We start from the raw sequence: 25,341 nt of genomic DNA, 5'->3' as shown, positions 1-25,341 counted from the left end.
AATGAAGAAGAAAGTCAAACGGTACCCATGTTATATTCACTTCCAATGTACTGAATATTATCACCATTGAAAAAAGAATGAAGAAAGAATGCTATATCTATGATTTGGACTATGTGAAAATGTGCTGGGGGAGATGTTCTGTCCTTCTGGTCTCACCCTGAGGGTCCACATCCTTGGCCAGTTTGAGAGCGTCAGAGTTGGCCAGGTCCATGTTAGCTGGAGTCACAGCCAAGACCAGACAGTTGTCTTTACAGATAAACTGCATGATCATGTCCCTCACCTGGGGAACAAATACAACACAACTGAATTTATGAAAGAAGCAGAAGGGTGGGAGAAATTGTCTTATAATATTAGTTGAATTGTACTGATGTGTCTGACCTGGTACTCTATATCAGCCGGCTGGTCTCCTACAGGCACTTTGGTAATGCCAGGCAGATCCACCAGGGTCAGGTTCAACACTGAGGACAAACAGACACACATATTTATGCATTGAAGCATCCGGTTTAGGTTGAGATGCAGGGTGTGTTACCATGTGGAGAGTGTGTAAGAGTAGTACACTGTGGTGTGTGTACCGTGAGGGGAATAAACTCGTAGGCTGATGGGGACAGGAGAGACGCCCTTATTGGTTCCAGTGAGTCTCACTGTCTCTGCTTCGATCTCCTGGCGAACTTCCTGAAAGTCTGAAAACATCTTCCCCTTACAGTGGAGAAACTCTGCATACTCTACAGAGGTAGAGGGGTGGGAGAGAGAGAGATGCAGGAGATCAATGCCCATTTCACACAGACATCAAATATACATATATTATACCAATCGTCTTCGGACACATACGTCAGGCGTCAGATATCTAGTCTAGTTTGTATATATGACATCATTGCTGTATCTGCACTACACAGATAACAAACCCTGGAGCTTAGGGGAACAGAGCAGTACGATGTGCCTCCGAGTTGTGTACAATTAACAGCGTTCCGTCATTGTCCCTGAAGACAGACAGACAGGGAGTCACATATACACAGAGTGACAGTGAAGTGTAATGTGATGTATCCTACATCACGTGTGTGTGTGTGTGTGTGTGTGTGTGTGTGTGTGTGTGTGTGTGTGTGTGTGTGTGTGTGTGTGTGTGTGTGTGTGTGTGTGTGTGTGTGTGTGTGTGTGTGTGTGTGTGTGTGTGTGTGTGTGTGTGTGTGTGTGTGTGTGTGTACTGGCAGAGATGAGCTGGAGGACCAAGGGTCTGCGGGTGACAATGCCAGAACCCCGGGGGAGGAAGTCCCTGAGAGGAGAGGGAGAGAAATGGGATAGAGGAATAGAAGAGTCAGGAGATGAAAGACTGACCCCCTCAGGCATCTGTCTCACTGCCAAACAACAGATACACAGTGTGTCTGTGTATTAGCTCTATAGAGGAAGCTCCACTCGGAGGCACAATGCCAGGGCAGTCAGAGGCTCAGAGCCAATGCACACTTGGCCAAGTCGAGCCAGCACATTTTATCAGAGTCTGAAATACTAGACCGGCTCTCTCAACCTCACCATCTTTACTACTACAACACTTATTTGTGGAGGGCTTACATACCGGTATAGGTTTTTCCAGTGCAGGCAGGGGCATGTTCATTTATGTGTGATGACTAGGACACAGCTAGTGGAGGTTTGTTTTACTTTTAAAAGACAAGAGAAAGATGATATCAAGCACAACATTGGAACCTGAAGCATCTCTAACGTATTACAATAGCTCTACATCTCAATGTCAAAACAAGCCCCCACTCTGGCTACAGTATCAAGTACAAAGCAATAATGGGTGGAAAACACGATGACGTATTTATTGTCTTTCATTCCAACTTCAGAGTGCCACCTTTTTCCTGTTGTCCCGTTTTCTATTTATTTTACAGAATCCTACCTCCATTTATAATTCAGCTGTGACAACACAACATCCCTGGAGAGAGGAAGGACTGACACTCAGGGCAGGAGATACAGCTGGATTCAGCCTTCAGACATGAAGTCAGTGAGTCAGAGACAGAAAACACTGATAAAGGGGACACATTCTGCCAAGGAGACGCTTCAGTGTTGTTGTTAGCCTGTTACTGTGGGCGTGTGTCTGTGTGTCGTACGGCAGCAGAGAGAGTTCAACAGCTCTCCTCCAGTGTCAGTTGATAGGAAATGAAGTAGAGGCTGCGTCATGACTGTCTGAAAGAGGTCCTGCTTATATGTCAGTCAGTAAGGAGGAGACATCAAGCATCAGCACACAGAGAGAGGCAAGAAAGGAACACAATGCCCTCTTCAGTTCAGCTCTGTTAGCTCAATGACTGACTGCACGTGCTCTAAGGCATACTCTGTCCCCTGACCTCTCTCTGATTCCAGTCCTTCAGCACAGACCCAGTCCTCAGCAGGGAGCCTGCTAGATAAGCCACCAAGTGCTGGACACTGTCACACAGCCATCACGCTCACACAGCCATATCAGGCATCCAGTAACCACTTCACTCTCAAATGCTAACATTGGCAGTTAATGCTGTTTAAATAAAAAATATATATACACTACATTTCAAAAGTTTGGGGTCACTTAGAAATGTCCTTGTTTTTGAAAAAACACACATTTTTTGTCCATTAAAATAACATCAAATTGATCAGAAATACAGTGTAGACATTGTTAATGTTGTAAATTACTATTGTAGCTGGAAACGGCTGACTTTTTATGGAATATCTACATAGGAGTACAGAGGCCCATTATCAGCAATCATCACTCCTGTGTTCCAATGGCACGTTGTGTTAGCTAATCCAAGTTTATCATTTTAAAAGGCTAATTGATCATTAGAAAACCCTTTTGCAATTATGTTAGCACAGCTGAAAACTGTTGTTCTGATAAAGAAGCAGTAAAAAATGGCCTTCTTTAGACTAGTTGCGTATCTGGAGCAACAAAGCCTCCTTCACTCACGCCGCCGTAAAACTGACTATCCTACCGATCCTCGACTTCGGCGATGTCATTTACAAAATAGCTTCCAATACTCTACTCAGCAAACTGGATGCAGTCTATCACAGTGCCATCCGTTTTGTCACCAAAGCCCCTTATACCATCCACCACTGCGACCTGTATGCTCTAGTCAGCTGGCCCTCACTACATATTCGTCGCCAGGCTCCAGGTCATCTATAAGTCTATGCTAGGTAAAGCTCTGCCTTATCTCAGCTCACTGGTCACGATAACAACACCCACCTGTAGCACTCGCTCCAGCAGGTATATCTCACTGGTCATCCCCAAAGCCAACACCCTCTTTGGCCGCCTTTCCTTCCAGTTCTCTGCTGCCAACGACTGGAACGAATTGCAAAAATCGCTGAAGCTGGGGACTTATATTTCCCTCACTAACTTTAAACATCAGCTATCTGAGCAGCTAACCGATCGCTGCAGCTGTATATAGCCCATCTGTAAATAACCCACCCAATCTACCTACCCCATCCCCATATTGTTTTTATTAACTTTTCTGCTCTTTTGCACACCAGTACTTCTATTTGCACATCACCATCTGCTCATCTATCACTCCAGTGTTCATTTGCTAAATTGTAATGACTTTGCTACTATGGCCTATTTATTGCCTTACCTCCTCACGCCATTTGCACACACTGTATTTTAATTTTTTTCTATTGTGTTATTGACTGTACGCTTGTTTATTCCATGTGTAACTCTGTGTTGTTGTTTGTGTCGCACTACTTTGCTTTATCTTGGCCAGGTCGCAGTTGTAAATGAGAACTTGTTCGACTAGCTTACCTGGTTAAATAAAGCTGAAATAAAAAAAATGTAAAAATAAAATCAGCATTTGTGGGTTCGATTACAGGCTCAAAATGGCTAGAAACAAAGAACATTCTTCTGAAACTTGTCAGTCTATTCCATGCGAGAAATTGCCAAGAAACTGAAGATCTCGTACAACGCTGTGTACTACTCCCTTGACAGAACAGCGCAAACTGACTCTAACCAGAAAAGAAAGAGGAGTGGGAGGCCCTGGTGCACAACTGAGCAAGAGGACAAGTACATTAGAGTGTCTAGTTTGAGAAACAGACACCTCACAAGTCCTCAACTGGCAGCTTCATTATATGGTACCCGCCAAACACCAGTCTCAACATCAACAGTGAAGAGGCGAATCCGGGATGCTGGCCTTCTAGGCAGAGTTTCAAAGAAAAAGCCATATACCTCAGGTCTGGCCAATAAAAAAAAAAGATTAAGATGGACAAAAGAACACAGACACTGGACAGAGGAACTCTGCGTAGAAGGCCAGTGTCCCGGAGTCACCTCTTCACTGTTGACGTTGAGACTGGTGTCCCCAAACTTTTGAACAGTAGAGTATATACAGTGGCAAGAAAAATTATGTGAACCCTTCGGTAATATCTCAATTTCTGCATAAATTGGTCATAAGATTTGATCAGATCTTCATCTAGGTCACAACAATAGACAAACACAGTCTGCTGAAACGAATAAACACAAAACAATTAATCGTTTTCATGTCTGTTTTGAACACACCGTGTAAACATTCACAGTGCAGGGTGGGAAAAGTATGTGAACCCTTGGATTTAATAACTGATTGACCCTCCTTTGGCAGCAATAACCTCAACCAAACATTTTCTGTAGTTGCGGATCAGACCTGCACAACGGTCAGGAGAAATTTTGGACCATTCCTCTTTACAAAACTTCAGCAATATTCAGCAATATTCATGGGATGTCTGGTGTAAACTGCTCTCTTGAGGTCATGCCACAGCATCTCAATCGAGTTGAGATCAGGACTCTGACTGGGCCAATCCAGAAGGCGTATTTTCTTCTGTTGAAGCCATTCTGTTGTTGATTTACATCTGTGTTTTGGGTCGTTGTCCTGTTGCATCACCCAACATCTTTTGAGCTTCAATTGGCAGACAGATAGCCTAACATTCTCCTGCAAAATGTCTTGATAAACTTGGGAATTCGTTGTTCCGTCGATGATAGCAAGCTGTCCAGGCCCTGAGGCAGCAAAGCAACACCAAACCATGATGCTCCCTCCACCATACTTTACAGTTGGGATGAGGTTGAGATGTTGGTGTGCTGTGCCTTTTTTCTCCACACATAGTGTTGTGTGTTCCTTCCAAACAACTCAACTGTAGTTTCATCTGTCTACAGAATATTTTGCCAGTAGCTCTGCGGAACACCCAGGTGCACTTTTGCAAACGTCAGATGCGCAGCAATGTTTTTTTGGACAGCGGTGGTTTCTTCCGTGCATTCTTGTTTAGTGTTTTATGTATCGTAGACTCGTCAACAGACATGTTAGCATATTTCAGAGATTTCTGTAAGTCTTTAGCTGTCACTCTATGATTCTTCTTAACCTTATTGAGCATTCTGCTCTGTGCACTTGCAGCCATCTTTGCAGGATGGCCACTCCTAGGGAGAGTAGCAACAGTGCTGAACTTTCTCCATTTATAGACTATTTGTCTTACCATGGACTGAAGGCTTTTAGAGATTATTTTGTAACCCTTTCCAGCCGTATGCAAGTCAACAATTCTTAATCTTAGGTCTTCTGAGATCTCTTTTGTTCGAGGCATAGTTCACATCAGGCAATGCTTCTTGTGAATAGCAAACTCACATTTTGTGAGTGTTTTTTATAGGGCAAGGCAGCTCTAACCAACATCTCCAATCTCCAAGCTAGCTTTTGAAGAAGTAATTTGCATTGGGGTTCACATACTTTTTCCAACCTACACTGTGATTGTTTAAATGATGTATTCGATATAGAAAAGAAAAATACAATAATTTGTGTTATTAGTTTAAGCACACTATGTTTGTCTGTTGTTAGATGAAGATCAGATCAAATTTGATGACCAATTTATGCAGAAATCCAGGTAATTCCAAAGGGTTCACATACTTTTTCTTGCTACTGTATATTTAACAATGCAAGTCAGTTAAGAACAAATTCTTATTTATAATAACGGCCTACACCGACCGACTCTTTTCTCTGTATATATCAATTATGTTGCTCTTGCTGCGGGCGATTCCCTGATCCACCTCTATGCAGACGACACCATTCTGTATACTTCTGGCCCTTCCTTGGACACTGTGCTATCTAACCTCCAAACGAGCTTCAATGCCATACAACACTCCTTCCGTGGCCTCCAACTGCTCTTAAACGCTAGTAAAACCAAATGCATGCTTTTCAACCGCTCGCTGCCTGCACCTGCACGCCCGACTAGCATCACCACCCTGGATGGTTCCGACCTAGAATATGTGGACATCTATAAGTACCTAGGTGTCTGGCTAGACTGTAATCCAAAATCAAATCTAGAGTCGGCTTTCTATTTCGCAACAAAGCCTCCTTCACTCACGCCGCCAAACTTACCCTAGTAAAACTGACTATCCTAACAATCCTCGACTTCGGCGATGCCATCTACAAAATAGCTTCCAATACTCTACTCAGCAAACTAGATGCCGTTTATCACGGTGCCATCCGTTTTGTTACTAAAGCACCTTATACCACCCACCACTGCACCATGTATGCTCTAGTCGGCTGGCCCTCGCTACATTTTCGTCGCCAGACCCACTGGCTCCGGGTCATCTACAAGTCCATGCTAGGTAAAGCTCCGGCTTTTGTCAGTTCACTGGTCACGATGGCAACACCTACCCATAGCACGCGCTCTAGCAGGTGTATCTCACTGATGATCCCTAAAGCCAACACCTCATTCGGCCGCCTTTCCTTCCAGTTCTCTGCTGCCTGTGACTGGAACGAATTGCAAAAATCGCTGAAGTTGGAGACTTTTATTTCCCTCACCAACCTTAAACATCTGCTATCTGAGCAGCTAACCGACTATCGGTAAACAGCCCACCCAATCTACCTACCTCATCCCCATACTGTTTTTATTTATTTACTTTTCTGCTCTTTTGCACAACATTATCTCTACTTGCACATGATCATCTGATAATTTATCACTCCAGTGTTAATCTGCTAAATTGTAATTATTCGCTCCTATGGCCTATTTATTGCCTACCTCCTCATGCCTTTTGCACACAATGTATATGGACTTTTTTTTTCTACTGTGTTATTGACTTGTTTATTGTTAACTCCATGTGTAACTCTGTGTTGTTGTCTGTTCACACTGCTATGCTTTATCCTGGCCAGGTCGCAGTTGTAAATGAGAACTTGTTCTAAACTAGCCTACCTGGTTAAATAAAGGTGAAATAAAAATAAAATAAATAAAAACCCGGAAAACGCTGGGCCAATTGTGTGCCGCCCTATGGGACTCCCAATCACAGCCAGTTGTGTTACAGCCTGGATTCGAACCAGGGTGTCTGTAGTGACACCTCGAGCACTGAGATGCAGTGCCTTAGAGCCCAAATATTTAAGATTAGGCAGGACACTTTTTTTTTGATGAGCATGGGCTTTTATTACAGGATATTAGATTACTGTCATTCATATTCCACTCACCCAGTTCAATGTAACAGTGATAGGTTTAGGCTACTACATGATATTCACATTTTCCCTATAACCATCATGAGGTTGCTACAATCATTATTCCAAACAGTATTGCAAACAAGAGTTTCAATTGGACAAATTTAGGTTTATCCCGATTTCGTTACGTTTAAGAAACGTTTTTCAACAGAATCGGTGGAATGAATACACAATTCACTTTTATTGCAGGCACATACAAACAGCATCATCACTTTGTTCGTTGTATAATTCCTTCTTGCATCTATGCACTCTACTCCTCTCACATTTTCCCTTTGTTTGCGAACATCTGTGCACAACACATATGTCTGTGACCAGGCGAAAAACATTTCTTAAAGCCAAACCGCTACACACAGCTTACATCGTTGTCAACCATATTTGCGAACGTCATAGTCAACATGGCGACTAGTACTAAAGCGTTAGTAAACCCACTACAATCATGCAGTACAGTGTACAGGAAACAGAGTATGTGAGCGGAGCAAGATTCCAGAAGGCTGGAGCGGCGGCCTTCTCGCCCACTCCAATTTCGATCTAGTAGCACTCACTTCACGAGCTCAGGGCAAGCCTGGCCCAGCATGCCTTTGTAGTCTACTTGTGTGCTCCTATAGCCCCTTGCTTTAGCTACTGTCATGGAGTTCACTAAATCTTTTCAGAAAGAAACTGATAGAACACACAGGTGCTAAATCAAGGTGAATTACAAAGATGAGGACCAAGAGCAAGAGAGGGAGTGCTGTGATGTAGTGTCCACCACTAAAGAATCATTGTGGGACCTGAAAATACACTTATCCCGAAAGGCCTGATGGTGTACTTACTACGTGCACATGCTAAAAGTAAGGAAAGAGTTGGGTAGATAACTAAGTGTGTCATTGTAGCAAAGTATTTTATTTTAAATAAGATCTCTTAAACAATGTTAATTTTGTTCTATTATCTATACAATAGGCCATAGTTGATTTTGGCCCAATAGGCCTGGCATATTCCTACGTTCAAGGAGCTTTCCGTTTTGATTGGGTTATTTTGCCTAGAAACCTTTAGGCCTGCCTATATAAAAAAATATATTTAAAAAAGTCTGCATCTCTGCCCAGCCTGGCGAGAGTGGCCTAAAGGGTGTTTAGGATCCCCAGTGGCTCTGCAAGAGTGGCCTAAAGGGTGTTTAGGATCCCCAGTGGCTCTGCAAGAGTGGCCTAAAGGGTGTTTAGGATCCCCAGTGGCTCTGCAAGAGTGGCCTAAAGGGTGTTTAGGATCCCCAGTGGCTCTGCAAGAGTGGCCTAAAGGGTGTTTAGGATCCCCAGTGGCTCTGCAAGAGTGGCCTAAAGGGTGTTTAGGATCCCCAGTGGCTCTGCAAGAGTGGCCTAAAGGGTGTTTAGGATCCCCAGTGGCTCTGCAAGAGTGGAGAGGATATTCTCCACTGCTGACCTGCTCTCCAGGCACCATCGCACGAGCCTGAATCCACAGACTGGCCAAACTGGTGTTTCTAAAAATGAATTAAAAAGGCACTTTCGTTTAATTTGTATTTAATTCTAAGTAAGTCACAGCCTATATGCACAATTTATAGACTATAATGATTTAATACAACTAAATATTGTTTAAATGCTGAGTGCTTTATGTCCCTACCAGGCTATTGTGTCGCACTTGCAAATGCTTCACAATGTATTTCTTTATAAGCTATAGCCTTGAAATAATTGAAATAATAGACTAAATAATTCATTTTCATTCCTTCTTAGGCTCCCTGTCCAGCTCCTGACCTATTTAGAGTGTTTATATGCTGTTTAATATAACATGTAGTCTATTTGAAATGTGTACTTCTTACATTCACCTTTTCATGTTTATTCAAATACTTTTCATTCAAATCCATATGCTTTGGTTTCAATACTTCAAAACCAAATGGTAGGTCCAGGTAGTCACAACAATAGATGGCTGTTGGTTAAATTGGGATTTTTATGAATGGAGCGAATTTGGAGTGCCAGTTTTTTTCCTCTGAGAGCAGAGCGGTTTTCAGTGGAGCGTTGGAAAGGACATGGAGCACCGGAGCGGTGCACAAACACTGCTCCATGAGAAATGAGCGGGATTTCCAACTGCCCTCAAATGCTCTGACAGCAAGCAGGTTAGCAGTTACACTGGTGGAGACTGCTGTTGCTGCTACTGCAGACCTTCATTGCAAAACAGTGTTTTAATCAGTTATTTTGTGATGTGAAAATATTTAGTATAGTTTAATCTAAAAAGGATAACTTAAAAACAGTTTTTATTTTTATGAAATTCACTGAGCAGGATGATCCTCCCCTTCCTCCTCTGAGCCCCCACTTCATGCCAACCATACTGAGAAAGAAAAGGAGAACATCTTATTGTCTCCTCTCTCCATCTGCTATGATCTGAAAACACTTGTTTACACATCATGCCTATTGTCACATAACTTAACTAATTTGTAACACTGGAGAAGGATCAGCTGCTTCAAACACAACTACCCTTGGCAGAGGGTTTAGTAAACAACCCATGCTAGCGCTCACTGAATATGAGAGGGTGTCTGTCTGCAGTGTGCATTCATTTGGAGAGGTCAACTGTTGGGAACCATGAATCTCTACCAAACTCAAAACAGCCAGCATCTGAATAACCCATTATTGAATAACATCATGAATGGTTCTGGTGCATTAGCTGATGTCTTATTGTTGATGATCACTAGCTAGGTCTGACTACCATACCTGCCCACAAAGTTCTCCAGGACAGAGCTCTTGCCTGCGCTCTGACCGCCAACGACCGCTATCTGCGGCAGGTCTAGGTTGCAGCTCTGGCCAATGGTGCTGAAGGCGTCCTGGAGCCTATTCACCAAGGGGATCAGCTCCTCCATCCCCCGGTTGCCCATGGCGACAGTGCCCGTCCGACTGTCAACCACCTGAATTTGTACAGACAACACCATCCGGACCGAACTTTCTGGTTCGGTTAACCTGGGAAGAATGACATAATTGTGGACAAGCAAATTTGCACGAATAAATTTAATTAAGCATTCAAAAATAATGTTATTTGGGATATTTTGATAGCTGAGCTGACAACAACCAGTGAGCAAGCTATTGTAGCTATCGCAGGGCTAACAACAACTTAAAGTGAGTGCTGGCCCTGGTTGATATTTATTGAATCGGCATGCCACTAAAACAAATAGTAAGTTTGCATATGTATACATTATTTCTATTTTTTTATCTAACGGTTATCTGGATACCTGGTAGTCGGTCTAAAAATCCGTTCCCTCTCTTGTCTTGCTGTTAACGTTAGCAATGGTACTGTCAAATCCAACTTGGCACCGCAGTGGTCCGGACACCCTGTGCGAGCAAGCTGAACCCAAACGCAAGTTACACCCTGTGTTTAATATTTACTTCCTGTTGGAAAAGACGATCCCAAAAAGTCAAAGAGAGAATCGTGTAGGTAACATTTCCTCCGGTGGACTTTGAATCTGATTCGACACGGTTAAGCCAGTGAAACAACTCGATGACAATTTGATCAATTTGACAGTTAACGGGTCTCTCTCTGCGCATGCGTACAAATCTGTGCAGGAGTTGCCAGAAAGTCTGCACGCCCATTCATGGCTGTTAACAGAACAGATGGCCAGTTAAAATATTGATTTTGCTTGACAGACAGGTAATATTCCCCGCCTCCAGCCCAGGGCTATTTAAATCACACCCACCTCGCAGTAACTGTCTCTCTTGATCATGTAGTCTGGAGACTGTAACCATGCCACACGATTCATCTACTGTAAATAACACGGCTGCATTCTTTGGCAGCGAGAGAGTATGTGTGAGTGAGAGGCAGTGCTGTATCAAATCAGCTGTGGGTAGGGGGATCTTTATGCAAAAGATTTCAGATGAAAATCTGCCAGAAAAAAAATTATATTCTAAAATATCTTGAAACTAACTATAAGCATAAGAAAATCACTCCAGGGTTCATCATCAATAAACACCAGAGAAAAGTTTGAGAATAAAACGTTTATTTATTCTGTTGGGACCAAGTACACAGAACAAAAATATAAACCCAATATGTTATGTGTTGGTCCCATGTCTCATGAGCTGAAATAAAAGACCAGGGGATTTTTCCATAGCACAAAAAATATTTATCTAAAATTGTGCACAAATTTGTTTTCATCCCTGTTAGTGAGTGTATTTTTCCTTTGCCAAGATAATCCATCCACCTGACAGGTGTGTTATATCAAGAAACTGATTAAACAGCATGATCATTACACAGGTGCACCTTGTGCTGGGGACAAAAAATGGCCACTAAAATGTGCAGTTGTCACACAATACAATGGCATGTTGACTGCAGGGATGTCCACCAGAGACGTTGCCAGAGAATTTAATGTTAATTTCTCTACTATAAGCCACCTCTAACATCATTTTAGAGAATTTGGCAGTACTTCCAACCGGCCTCACACCTGCAGACCACATGTAACCACACCAGACCAGGACCTCTACAACCGGCTTCTTCGCCTGCGGGATCGTGGGTTTGCATAACCACAGAATTTCTGCACAAACTGTTAGAAACCATATCTGAGAATTTCATCTGTTTACTCGTCATCCTCACCAGGGTCTTGACCTGACTGCAGTTCAGCATCGTAACAGACTTCTGTGAGCAAATGCTCACCTTGGATGTCCACCGGCACGCTGGAGGAGAAGTGTGCTCTTCATAGATGAATCCCAGTTCCAACTGTACTGGGCAGATGGCAGACATGGCATTGTGTGGGTGAGCGGTTTGGTGATGTCAACGTTGTGAACAGAGTGCCCCATGGTAGCAGTAGGGTTATGGTAAGGGCAGGCATAAGCTACAGACAACGAACACAATTGCATTTTATCGATGGCAACTTGAATGCACAGAGAAACCGCAACGAGATCCTGAGGCCCATTGTCGTGCCACTCATCCGCTGCCATCACCTCATGTTTCAGCATGATAATGCAAGACCCGATGTTGTAAGGATCTGTACACATTTCCTGGAAGGTGAAAATGTCCCACTTCTTCCACAGCTTTCATGCTCACCAGATATGTCACTCAATGAGCATGTTTGTGATGATCTGGATCGACGTGTACGACAGCGTTTTCCAGTTCCCGCCAATATCCAGAAACTTCGCAAATCCATTGAAGAGTGGGACAACAGTCCATTGGCCACAATCAACAGCCTGATAAACTCTATGTGAATAAGATGTGTCACACCGCATGAGGCAAATGGTGGTCACACCAGATACTGACTGGTTTCCTGATCCACGCTCTACAGATTCATATCTGTATTCCCAGTCGTGAAATCCATAGGTTAGGGCCTAATTATTTTATTTAAATCAAATGATTTTCTAATATGAACTGCAACTCTGAAATTATCACATGTAGCATTTATATTTTTGTTTAGTATACATCTGAACATTTTTATTTCCTACATTGCATGTAGCATTTTGAGAATTAAAATGATACTTTTTCACATTGTCCTCTTCTCCTCATGCCCCTCTCCCTCATGCCACGTTCAGGTCCTCTAGCAGCTCAGTGATGTCTATCTGAGGGATGCAGGTTGCTGCTCTACTGCTGTTCATGCCCAGTGCTACCTGTAGAGTCTTCCCTGCCTTTAGCAGGCTGGGCGGAACTCCTGTCTCCCCCGTTCCCCTGGAGCACAGCAGCACCTCGTTGACCTCCCCCTCGATGCCCCGGGAGAGCACACGCGGGAACACACCCCGCACACGACCCAACACACTCTTCTTCAATGCAGAGTCACGACACACCAGGTTCAACATGAACACACCTGGTGGGGAGGGGTGACAGAGACAGACAGAGGAGGGAGGGTGTAATATGGTGAGATACAAGACACACCTCGATAAGACCTAGGTCTACAAGCTTTGAAAAATGTAACATTTTAGATTTGGAAAATAAAGCAGGCTAGCTCCTTGAAAGTTATTTAAAAAAAACTTACTGTACCTCGAGATGTCAGCAGATTGCCAACTCTCTCCAGGAAGGCTGTTTCTACGAAGGCAGGAGGAGGACAGCTCATCCCCAAACTGGGGTCCTTACTGTCCACGTCAAACATGATGACATCATACTGATGACCACCTAGACAGGTAAGAGAATAGTGTTAATCATGTGCATGCTCGAGGTTACAAATGTGCTCTTGAAGCAACCTTTTACTTTCCCCCTCCCACCTTAAATGTGTATCCGGTATCTCTTCCTCATCTCCCTCTCTCGTCCCCCTCCCTCCCAGAACTCTCACCTTCTCTCTCAATGTTGTTAATGTGTTCCAGTCCATCTCCCAGTGTGACAGTGAGCCTGTCATCAGGTGTGAAGCCGAACCATCCCTGAGCCACCTCCAGTACTGCTGGATCCAGCTCCACCACCTCCACCCTGGCTCCAGGTACAAAGTCCCGCAGGAACTGGGGCAGCCCTCCACCACCCAGTCCCACCAGGAGCACTGACACATCTACAGAGAAGTTATAGGAGACATGACAGACAGGAGACATTTGGCTGATTCATCAGATCTGTCGTGTCAAGTGACCAAACTTCCTGTAGGCAAAAATAGTGAATTTGAGAAAAAGTGTCAAACACAGACTGCTATTTGGCAGGTATGTGGGCACAGGGCGACTGACTTGCAGACAATGCTGGCAAATACACCTACCTTTGTTGTGGTCGGTGCCCACTCCTAGCATGGCGAGGCCAGCCACCATGACCCTGTGGTGGGTACAGCATAGATAGCCTTTGTCCACCTCCAGGGCACCACCTGGTGTCTGGGATGGGGTTGTCATGGGGGGAGGGGCAGAGGGCTTGGCTTTCCTTCTGCTCTTCTTATTCTTCTGAGACGAGGCTGCTGCTAAAGTTAGAGACGGTTAGCTACTGAACTCACCAAGTAATAAAAACTGTGTGTTTGTCCTCACCTGCTGCTGGATTAGTGAGGCGGCTCTCTGACTGGACCAGTCCGTCGTTACCCAGGAACACCAGTCTACGGTAGAGCTGACCATCCTCTCCTCTCACATCCTCTACAGAGTACTGACCACTCAGATCACTGGTACCATGACTCACCACCTCCCTCCAACCCAGCTCACCTCCCACCGACAGGAACGGAACCTACAGGGGGAGGGACAGGGATGGGGAGAGGGAGACGGGAAAAATGGGTGAAGGGGGCCAGATGATAGAGAAATTAGGAAACATGTTTTTTAAACTACAACCCAAAATAGAATAATCACAACTTCCCTACTTTCTGATTGGCTGGCATCCCAGGGGGGGCGAGTTCCATCACCATGGGGGAGAGCTCTGATTGGACAGCCTGCATGTCGGTATACTCCTGTTCTCTGTGCATGGCCACGACAACCAGACGTCTGAAGTTAGCGCTAGCCGCTAGTTGGCCCCGCCCCTCGGCCAAGCCGTACAGCCAATCAGTCTCTCTGCCCTGAGGCACTGTCAGGGTTGAGACAGGAAGAGCCAGGTTTAGAATGCAGCCAAGAGCAGAAAGGAAAGACAAACATACCCATGTTTTTCCACCCAGGTGTGCCGATAAATGACAAATCCTGTCCCTCACCTATGAAGATGGCAAAGTGGTTTGCACGAGGAACCTTGGCACCAGGGGGGCAGTCCTGTACGGTGAGGGTGTAGCGGGGTCGCCCAGTGGGGGCGTGGCAGAGGGTCAACGAGGGGGTAGAGGTCGAGTCTGTACCTGTACGGAGCCTCTGTCTCAGCATGGCGTACGCCTGGCGCTCTCTCACCACAGACAGCAGGTCTGCCACCACGGGAAGCCTCACGGGGTCACCATCCTCCCCTTGGCACATCTCCAGGATGGGCATGGGCATTGGCTGGCGGAACTTTGTGCAAACCAATACGAAGACAGGCAGAGCGAAGGAAGAGACCTCCTGGCTCTCTGGGTCACCCAGACAATGGAGTCTCACAGCCCAGCCCACCTACATTTCAATCATTTTGAAAATGCTCTTATCCTGAGTGAATTGAATTAAAGTAGGTAAGGCAACCATCTATCACTATCAATGCATCTAACCTAAGCCTTTTACCTGGATGAAGTGCTCCACAGCCAGCTTGATGACACTCTCCTGGGCCAGGGTCACACAGATGTAGCGGCCTCCTATACCCAGGACACGGCACACCTACACAAACACAAGGCACAAGGGTGCATGTGAATAAACTTTAAAACACATTTTACTAACTGGTATGTATACCAGAGGTGGCCAACACTCCTGGAGTGCTACTCTATGTGCAGGGCTTCTGGCTTTGTTAAACTATTTTATAATCCCTGTCAAGCTACTCCACACCAGCACACCTCAGCCAGCATCCTCCCAGCTAGAGCCCCCTCCTGGGAGGCCATGGCGTCCAGTGTCCCCTTGTCCAGTACAGCCTGGTAGCTTCCGTCCTCGTAGGGCGTCTGGGTGGCATCCACCTTCTGGAAGGTCAGGTCTGGGCGCTGCTTGGCATTCTTCTGGTTCATGTTATTCACCACCGTCTCACTAATGTCAATGTTGGTCAGATGTCTGTAGCCAACGTCATACAGCTGCTCACTCAGCTCAGAGTTACCACAGCCCACCACCAAGACCTGGGACAGACGAGACAAGATACGCATGACTGTAAGTCGCGTTGGATAAAAGAGTCTGTTAAGGGACCCTGTCATTTAAATAGGATTTCTTCCGTGCGTCATATAATACAAGACGTACATGGCTCTTCAGTAGAAAGAAATTCAGCAGAAGACAAATTGACTGTGGAGTCGGAACATTTTTGGGGGGCATTTTCCTACATGTCAGGGTATCTGCTCACCTTATCCCGCGGTTTGATGTATTTGTGCAGCACGCCACAGAGTTTGTTGTAGTCTCCATACCACTCAAAAGCCTTCTCTCCTCTCTTCTTGAAGAAGCGTTCCCAGTACTCTGCAGAACTGAACTCCTCGGCAGTGCGAGGTAGAAGACTCATCTTTAACACTTGCTAGGTCTATATCAGTAGCTAGCTAGCTACTTGTAAACAAACTAACGTTAGAATACTTTCGATTAGCTTTGAACAAGCTAGCTAAGATTCAGGAACATGCAGGACATTATACATGTGTAACGGTAGCAATTGGTAGATTGTCAATTGGTCGAAAAACGTATTATCAAGCTAGAAATGCTTGGATTTTCAGCCCCTATCTTTCCCACATGGCATGTTCACCCGGACATTATTCCGAGCTGTACACAACTACATTTCGATTGGCTAGCTCTGAATAGGCGGAGTTCCTAGTCTAATGCTGATTTGCTGAGATTCTTGACAGAAGCCTGTCATTGTCTGATGTGGAATCGGATGCCTTTGCGACCCGGCGAGTTCTGGTCCGTTGGTGATTATCTTCCGGACAACAAGAGGCATCAACATGGCTGTCCCAACCGGGAGATCTGTGGTCTTCGTGACTGGCAACGCAAATAAACTAGAAGAGGTAGCAGAATGGTTCACAAGAACCGACATTCCATGTAGAAAAGCCCTATTGTGAACATTAAACGTTGCAGCGTGTGCTGTTTATTCGAGGCTTTACTTTGGCTAGAGCAAAGGCAGCCAACCCATGTGAATGCATGGAAATGACTGACGGGGAATGTGGTGGTGGTTTTAGATTACACTTGCACAGATCAAATGTTTTGATAGCTGTTATTAGCCTAAAAAATAGATTACGGTTCACCTCCTAGATTACGGAGACATTATTTATAGATTGGCAGGTATTGGTGCTCTCGACCGGCTGGCTATATGTTCTTTACCATTCAGCCATCAGATTTGCCACCAATGCTCCTTATAGGACACATCACTGCATTCTATACTCCTCTGTAAACTGGTCATCTCTGTATACCTCTCGCAAGACCCACTGGTCGATTCTTATTTATACAACCATTTTAGGCCTCACTCCCCAGTAGATATCTGAGATATCTACTGCAGCCCTGATCCTCCACATACACATACAATTTATTCCGAAAAATGTCTGTCCTCACTCTGGTAGCCTATGGACAAACATTAAGAATAAGCTACGTGGTGAGTTGATCATGCTACTTTGTATGCGTTGTTTGTTGGCATCCTTGTTATTAACGAAGTTTTTGGAACAGATTCCTGTTGGAACGTTCCACAAATTATACCCACCCGTTGTGACTGCTTTGCGTGATGTATTGTTGTCTCTGCCTTCTTGCCCTTTGTGCTGTTGTTTGTGCCTAATAATGTTTGTACAATGTTTTGTGTTTCTACTATGTTGTGTTGCTGCCTTGCTATGTTGTCTTTATGTAGTGTTGGCTCTTGTCGTGATGTGTGTTTTGTCCTATATTTCTACATTTTTAAAATCCCAGCCCCCGTCCCAGCAAGAGGCCTTTTGATAGGCCGTCATTGTAAAAAAAAAAAATGTTCTTAACTGACTTGCCTAGTTAAATAAAGACAATAAATAGATTGAGATATGTGTTGTACAAAGATAACATGAACTGAGTTACAGAAGTTTTGCAGTCTGACTAAAAGTCCATGCTATTTAAAATAATGCTCTGTTCTCTGACCAACAGGGGATTCAGATCCTGGGGGACAAGTTTCCCTATAAACTAGTGTCCAAGAAGATTGACTGTGAGTACACCTTATCAATGGTTCCTGAATAAACTGAAGCCAGAAGGTAAGCAATGACTCATATAAGCTACAAAGCCTATGTTATGTATAAATGAATACAGTTACTTACAGTAAATGTAAAGTTACCAATTATTATGTAAGCGTGTGTGAACTGTTAAGGACACGGTTTGGTTCTAATGATGAACTTAGCCATAAGATGCTTTTTAAAAATTATATAGGATCATCTGGTTCTCATGATGAACAGCCTTAAGATGTTTTTTTATTTGATTATATAGGATCCTATGGTTCTAATGATGAACTTAGCCTTAAGATGCCTTTGGGCATCGGCCCAGATCAGTTTAAGATGCTGGCTGGGTTTCAGGACAAGTCGGCCTGGGCTTTGTGTACCTTTGCCTTCTGTCCAGGGAAAGAGGAACCGGTACAACTCTTCAGAGGGATAACTGAGGTAAGAATATCACACACACACACACCACACTGAACATCTCTGCATGCTTGCTCTAATATACAGTACCAGTCTAAGGTTTGGACACACCTACCCATTCCAGGGTTTTTCTTTATTTTTAATATTTCCTTCATTGTAGAATAATAGTGAAGACATTTCAAACTATGAAATAACACATGATATCTTGTAGTAACCAAAAAAGTGTTAAACAAATCAAAATAGATGTTATATTTGAAATTATTCTAAGTAGCCACCCTTTGCCTTGATGACAGCTTTGCACACTCTTTGCGTCCTTTCAACCAGCTTCATGAGGTAGTCACCAGGAATGCATTTCAATTAACTGCTGTGCCTTGTTAAAAGTTAATTTGTGGAATTTCTTTACTTCAATGCGTTTGAGCCAATCAGTTGTGTTGTGACAAGGTAGGGGTGGTATACAGAAGATAGCCATTTTTGGTAAAAGACTAAGTCTGTATAATGGCAAGAACAGCTCAAATAAGCAAAGAGAAATGACCGTCCATCATTACTTTAAGATGGTCAGTCAATCAGGAAAATTTCAAGAACTTTTAAAGTTTATTCAAGTGCAGTTGCAAAAACCATCAAGGGCTATGATTAAACAGGCTCTCATGAAAGGAAGACCCAGAGTTCCCTCTGTTGCAGAGTATAAGATCATTACAGTTACCAGCCTCAGAAATTGCAGCCCAAATAAATGCTTCAGAGTTCAAGTAACAGACACATCTCAACATCGACTGTTCAGAGGAGACTGAATATTGATGATGGTCCCGGAGAGGAAGGCTGCTGTTTTATGGGCTCTTAACCAACCATGCTATTTTGTTAGATTTTTCTTATTGTTTGTAACTTATTTTGTACATAATGTTGCTGCTATCGTCTCTTATGACGGTAGCAGCTTCTAGACATCAGAGCTTCTGGACATCAGAACAGCGATTACTCACCTCGAATTGGACAAAGATTTTTCTTTAAGGAGTTGGACTGGAAGGATATACTCCAAACACCCGAACAGGCCCTCATCCCTGTCATTCACAGGTGAAAGAAACATAGATTTTGTGGAACGAGATCGGGGTGCTTTGTGAGGATCAGGCGACGAGAGGCTAATCTGCCTTTGCCATCCGTACTGTTAGCCAACGTTCAATCGTTGGAAAATAAATGGGACGAACTAAAAGCATGTATATCCTACCAACACAGAACATTACAAACTGTAATATCTTATGTTTCACCGAGTCATGGCTGAACAACAACATTAATAACATACAGCTGGCGGGTTATACACACTATCGGCAGGATAGAACATCAGCCTCTGGTAAGACACGGGGTGGTGGCCTATGTATATTTGTAAACAACAGCTAGTGCACGATATCTAAGGAAGTCTCAAGATTTTTCTCGCCTGAGATGGAGTATCTCATGACAAGCTGTAGACCACACTATCTACCTTGAGAGTTTTCATCTGTATTTTTTGTAGCTGTCTTACATACCATCACAGACCGATGCTGGCACTAAGATCGCACTCAATGAGCCGAATACCGCCATAAGCAAACAGGAAAACGCTCATCCAGAGGTGGCGCTCCCAGTGGCCGGGGACATTAATGCAGGGAAACTTAAATCAGTTTTTACCTAATTTCCATCTGCTAATCAGAGGGGGGGGGGGGCAATAGTCACTTTAATAACTCTACCTACATGTACATATTACCTCAATTACCTCGACACCGGTACCCCCTGTATATTGCCTCGCTATTGTTATTTTACTGCTGCTCTTTAATTATTTGTTATTTTTATCTCTTATTTTTTAGGTATTTTCTTAACTGCATTATTGGTTAAGGGCTTGTAAGTAAGCATTCCACTGTACCTGTTGTTTTCGGTGCTTTTGACAAATAAAACTTTGTTTGACTCTGTGAATCAGGCCTTCATGGAAGAATTGCTGCAAAGAAACTTCTACTAAAGGACACCAATAATAAGAAGAGACTTGCTTGGGCCAAGAAACACGAGCAATGAACATTAGACCGGTGGAAATATGTCCTTTGGTCTGATGAGTCCAAATTTGAGATTTTTGGTTTTAACCGCTGTGTCTTTGTGAGACACAAATAGGTGAACAGATGATCTCCACGTGTGTGGATCTCCACATTTGTGGTTCCCACCGTGAAGCATGGAGGATGAGGTGGTGTGTGGGTGCTTTGCTGGTGAAACAGTCAGTGATTTATTTAGAATTCAAGGCACACTTAACCAGCATGGCTACCACAGCATTCTGCAGCGATACGCCTTCCCATCTGGTTTGCGCTTAGTGGGACTATCATTACTTTTTAAACAGGACAATGACCCAACACACCTCCAGGCTGTGTAAAGGCTATTTGACTAAGAAGGAGAGTCATGGAGTGCTGCATCAGATGACCTGGCCTACACAATCACCTGACCTCAACTCAATTGCGATGGTTTGGGATGAGTTGGACCACAGCGTGAAGGGAAATCAGCCAACGGTCAACCAAATCGTTTCTAGTCATCTCATCCTTCCAGGCTTTTCCTTCTCATGACTTTATAATGCGATTGGCAACTTTCATAAATTAGGTGCATTACCGCCACTGACCTCATTCGTCTTTTAGTCACCCATGTGGGCAGAACCAATGAGGAGATGGGCGAGGTATGACTTGCAGCACAAACTGCGTCAGAAATAGAACTGACTTCTATTTTAGCCCTTGGCAACGCAGACGCTCATTGGCGCGCAATAATTGAATAACATAGTCAGACTGTTAGCTTACACCGGGGTTTGCATGGTCTGGTGTGAATTTCATCAGGAGTGGATTTTATACGTTTTAATAGAAAAGGGCGGTTCCATGACGCCGACGTAATGTCCATGCTCACGTGGGTGTGGCCATTGATTTGGTTAACTTCATATGAAAAACCCATACTCTCATTTAAAGGTTAACATCACATGACATCTTTTGTCACTAAAGCACTAAATAAACTTCAATTAGTGCTAAATACAGCTGCTAGAATCCTGACGAGAACTAAACAATTTGATCATATTACTCCAGTGCTAGCCTTCCTACACTGGCTTCCTGTTATGGCAAGGGCTGATTTCAAGGTTTTACTGCTAACCTACAAAGCATTACATGGGCTTGCTCCTACCTATCTCTCTGATTTGGTCCTGCCGTACATACCTATACGTACGCTACGGTCACAAGACGCAGGCCTCCTAATAGAATTTCAAAGCAAACAGCTGGAGGCAGGGCTTTCTTCTATAGAGCTCAATTTGTATGGAATGGTCTGTCTACCCATGTGAGAGACGCAGACTCGGTCTCAACCTTTAAGTCTTTACTGAAAACTCATCTCTTCAGTGGGTCATATGATTGAGTGTAGTCTGGCCCCGGAGTGTGAAGGTGAATGGAAAGGCTCTGGAGCAACGAACCGCTCTTGTTGTCTCTGCCTGACCGGATCCCCTCTTTCCACTGGGATTCTCTGCCTCTAACTCTATTACAGGGGCTGAGTCACTGGTTTACTGGTGCTCTTTCATGCCGTACCTAGGAGGGGTGCGTCACTTGAGTGGGTTGAGTCACTGATGTGATCTTCCTGTCTGGGTTGGTGCCCCCCCCTTGGGTTGTGCCATGGCGGAGATCTTTGTGGGCTATACTCGGCCTTGTCTCAGGATGGTAAGTTGGTGGTTGAAGATATCCCTCTAGTGGTGTGGGGGCTGTGCTTTGGCAAAGTGGGTGGGGTTATACCCTTCCTGTTTGGCCATGTCCGGGGGTATCATCGGATGGGGCCACAGTGTCTCCTGACCCCTCCTGTCTCAGCCTCCAGTATTTATGCTGCAGTAGTTTGTGTCGGGGGGCTAGGGTCAATTTATTATATCTGTCTTATCCGGTGTCCTGTGTGAATTTAAGAATGCTCTCTCTAATTCTCTCTTTCTCTCTCTCGGAGGACCTGAGCCCTAGGACCATGCCTCAGGACTACCTGGCATGATGACTCCTTGCTGCCCCAGTCCACCTGGCCGTGCTGCTGCTCCAGTTTTAACTGTTCTGCCTGCGGCTATGGAATCCTGACCTGTTCACCGGACGTGCTACCTGTCCCAGACCTGCTGTTTTCAACTCTCTGGAGACAGCAGGAGTGGTAGAAATACTCTTAATGGTCGGCTATGAAAGGCCAACTGACATTTACTCCTGAGGTGCTGACTTGCTGCACCCTCGACAACTGCTGTGATTATTATTATTTGACCATGCTGTTCATTTATTAACATTTGAACATCTTGGCCATGTTCTGTTATGATCTCCACCCGGCACAGCCAGAAGAGGACTGGCCACCCCTCAGAGCCTGGTTCCTCTCTAGGTTTCTTCCTAGGTTTTGGCCTTTCTAGGGAGTTTTACCTAGCCACCGTGCTTCTACACCTGCATTTCTTGATGTTTGGGGTTTTAGGCTGGGTTTCTGTACAGCACTTTGAGATATCAGCTGATGTACAAATGGCTATATAAATCCATTTTGATTTGATCTTTTCACAAATAGTTTAATGAGTAATCACATACGTTTCACAATATTTAGATGTAAACCTGACAGCTGGGAAATGTACAGGGAGCCACAATCTACACCCAGAAAGGGCCACATCATGACACTATTTTGACGAATCTCAAATATAAAATATATTTTGATTTGTTTAACACTTTTTTTGGTTACTACATGATTCCGTATGTGTTATTTCATAGTTTTAATGTCATCACTATTATTCTACAATGTAGAAAATAGTCAAAGTAAAGAAAAACCCTTGAATGAGTAGGTGTGTCCATACATTTGACTGGTACTGTACGTGTCTTTTATCTGAACTGTTACATTGTAGAGCCTAGAGGCCCAGAGACTTTGGATGGGACCCCTGTTTCCAGGCAGACTGATATGACAAAACAAAAGCAGGACTTAATGCAGGACATTTATTTTACTGGGTTTATGCATCATACTTTACCTGTCTTTTATTGAAACTAATGATAGTGATTATTCCCAGTTTTACTGATGATTTGTAAGTTCTCTCTCTCGCTCTATCATCCCTGTAGTTATGCTGAGCTACCCAAGGAGGTGAAGAACACCATTTCCCATCGGTATCAAGCTCTGGCAGCCATGTCTGGACACTTCTCCTCTCAGGACAATGGCACACCAGACAGCAAGAAGAAGTAATGGCTATTAACCCCTGATCTAGCATCAGATCACATAACCATTAGAGGGATACAAAATCTGACCCTGTATCAGTGGTGGGGCAACTTCTACCTACTCTGACTTATGGGTATCAGAGTCTGAGCCAATCAAACAGTTCTGATGTTGAATTTAGATAGTGGTGCTTTTGATACAGTGCCTTCAAAAAGTATTCACACCCCTTGACTTTTTCCACAGTTTTGATGTGTTACACATGGGATTAAAATTGAAAATGAATTGTCAACGATCTACACAAAATACTCTACAATGTCTAAGTTGAAGATTTTTTAAATCAATTTATAAAACACAAAGCACTAATATATCTTGATTCGATAAGTATTCAACCCCCTGAGTCAATACATGTTAGAATCACCTTTGGCAGTGATTACAACTGTGAGACTTTCTGGGTAAATTTCTAAGAGCTTTGCACACCTGGATTGTACAATATATGCAAATTAGTATACTTTTTTTTCAAGCTCTGTCAAGTTGTTAGTTGATCATTACAACACAGCCATTTAAGTCTTGCCATAGTTAAGTCAAAACTGTAACTAGGTCACTCAGGAACATTACATGTTGTCTTGGTAAGCAACTCCAGTATATAATTGGCCTTGTGTTTTAGATTATTGTCCTGAAAATATGTAGAATGGTGCTGTTGTGTTGGATTTGCCCCAAACAACACTTTGTTTTCAGGACATAAAGTTAATTTCTTTGGTACATTTTTTGCAGTTTTACGTTAGTGCCTTATTGCAAAAAGGATGCATGTTTTGGAATATTTTTTTTGGTACTGGCTTTCTTCTTTTCACTCTGTCATTTAGGTTAGTATTGTGGAGTAACTACAATTTTTTTTGATCCAGCCTCAGTTTTCTGCTATCACAGCCTCATTGTGAAATTCCTGAGCAGTTTCCTTCCTCTCAGGCAACTGAGTTAGGAAGGACGCCTGTATTTTTGTAGTGATTGGGTGTATTGATACACCATCCAAAGTCTAATTAATAACTTCTCCATGCTCAAAGGGATGTTAAATATCTACTTTTTAATATTTACCCACCTACCAATAGGTGCCCTTTGCGAGGCTTTGGAAAACCTTGCTGGTCTTTGTTTCAATCTGTTTTTTGAAATTCACTGCTTGACTGAGAGACCTTAAAGATCATTTTATGTGTGGTGTGCAGAGATGAGGTAGTCATTCATGTTAAACACAATTATTGCATCTGTGCAACTTATGTGACTTGTTAAGCATATTTTTACTCTTGAACTTATTTAGGCTTGCCATAACAAAGGGGTGGAATACAATATTGACTCAAGACATTTGAGCTTTTAATTTGTACACATTTCTAAAAACCTAATTCCACTTTGACATTATGGGGTATTGTGTGTAGGCCAGTGACACAAAATCTCAATTTAATCGATTTTAAATTCAGGCTGTAACACAACAAAATGTGGGGGAAAGTGAAGGGGTTTGAATACTTTCTGAAGGCACTCTATGCTTTCCTTAAACTGGAAGAACTCAAGATGTATTGTGTCCTTTGTCCAACCTGGATTATGTGGGTTTAGAACCAAGACCTTTTGCTTTCTAGAGTGCAGACTCCAAACCAGGACTATACTCATACTGTATGTGTGATGTGTTACTGAGGCAGGTTCTGTGAGTGTGTATGGAGTGCCCCAAGAGAAGTGTATAATAAACCATAAACACTCTGCCATCCTTAGTTTTATTTCTCTTTACGGAAGGAACACAGTGAATGTTTTCTCTTCTGTTTCTCA

At 43.6% G+C, this 25,341-nt stretch overlaps 2 protein-coding genes and 1 long non-coding RNA gene across 12 annotated transcripts in view; 1 reads left to right on the top strand and 2 right to left on the bottom strand.

Moving 5' to 3' along the window:
* The window catches only part of LOC118391989 (dynamin-2-like), a 29,421-nt gene extending 18,460 nt beyond the window's left edge, over positions 1-10,961 (bottom strand). For 3 of the 5 annotated variants that reach the window (XM_052458961.1, XM_052458989.1, XM_052458978.1), the window contains exons 1-6: positions 10,633-10,960; positions 10,121-10,363; positions 1,196-1,267; positions 573-724; positions 379-458; positions 157-280 (exon numbers count right to left, since the gene is read on the bottom strand). In XM_052458961.1, coding sequence (XP_052314921.1) covers positions 157-280; positions 379-458; positions 573-724; positions 1,196-1,267; positions 10,121-10,335 — 643 coding nt within the window. In that variant the 5' untranslated portion in view covers positions 10,336-10,363; positions 10,633-10,960. Of the gene's footprint in view, positions 1-156; positions 281-378; positions 459-572; positions 725-1,195; positions 1,268-10,120; positions 10,364-10,632 lie in introns of all 5 variants that reach the window. The other 2 variants (XR_008062012.1, XM_052458967.1) reach the window with 1 other exon arrangement.
* A 321-nt stretch (positions 10,962-11,282) lies between these two features.
* Positions 11,283-16,626, bottom strand: LOC118391972 (eEF1A lysine and N-terminal methyltransferase-like). 3 transcript variants are annotated; one of them, XM_035783513.2, is made up of 10 exons: positions 16,179-16,618; positions 15,691-15,960; positions 15,425-15,517; positions 14,944-15,319; positions 14,623-14,822; positions 14,303-14,492; positions 14,047-14,235; positions 13,645-13,851; positions 13,356-13,487; positions 11,283-13,182 (listed from the first exon to the last, which is right to left on the bottom strand). In XM_035783513.2, exons 1-10 carry the CDS (start codon positions 16,329-16,331, stop codon positions 12,899-12,901), a joined length of 2,094 nt encoding a protein of 697 aa, XP_035639406.1. In that variant the 5' UTR covers positions 16,332-16,618; the 3' UTR covers positions 11,283-12,898. The 3 variants fall into 3 exon arrangements, with proteins under 3 accessions (XP_035639406.1, XP_035639398.1, XP_035639415.1); XM_035783505.2 differs by having other exon boundaries at positions 14,047-14,238; positions 16,179-16,617; XM_035783522.2 differs by having other exon boundaries at positions 13,021-13,182; positions 13,351-13,487; positions 14,047-14,238; positions 16,179-16,626.
* Positions 16,627-16,662: 36 nt separating this feature from the next.
* On the top strand, positions 16,663-25,278 carry LOC118391985 (uncharacterized). 4 transcript variants are annotated; one of them, XR_008061999.1, is made up of 5 exons: positions 16,744-16,821; positions 17,271-17,402; positions 17,912-18,015; positions 18,245-18,414; positions 23,451-25,278. It is a non-coding gene; the product is annotated as an uncharacterized LOC118391985 (long non-coding RNA). The 4 variants fall into 4 exon arrangements; XR_004827274.2 differs by lacking the exon at positions 17,271-17,402 and having other exon boundaries at positions 16,663-16,821; XR_008061990.1 differs by having other exon boundaries at positions 16,731-17,402; positions 22,336-25,278.
* The last annotated feature ends 63 nt before the right edge of the window (positions 25,279-25,341 follow it).

The sequence above is a fragment of the Oncorhynchus keta genome, chromosome 1, assembly GCF_023373465.1.
Source record: "Oncorhynchus keta strain PuntledgeMale-10-30-2019 chromosome 1, Oket_V2, whole genome shotgun sequence".
Taxonomy (NCBI): Eukaryota; Metazoa; Chordata; class Actinopteri; order Salmoniformes; family Salmonidae; genus Oncorhynchus; species Oncorhynchus keta.
The sequence above is the reverse complement of the archived record's forward strand: the minus strand, read 5'-3'. Positions and strand labels throughout refer to the sequence as shown.

Bases quoted from the DNA above. Each gene is read 5' to 3' on its own strand.
- LOC118391972 (XM_035783505.2), bottom strand. From the start codon at position 16,331: ATGAGTCTTCTACCTCGCACTGCCGAGGAGTTCAGTTCTGCAGAGTAC. The intron at 14,823-14,943 runs GTGAGGGACAGG...CAACCCTGACAG, and splicing joins CCACTTTGCCATCTTCATAG to TGCCTCAGGGCAGAGAGACT. The intron at 13,852-14,046 runs GTAGGTGTATTT...ACTTCTCTGTAG, and splicing joins GGGCACCGACCACAACAAAG to ATGTGTCAGTGCTCCTGGTG.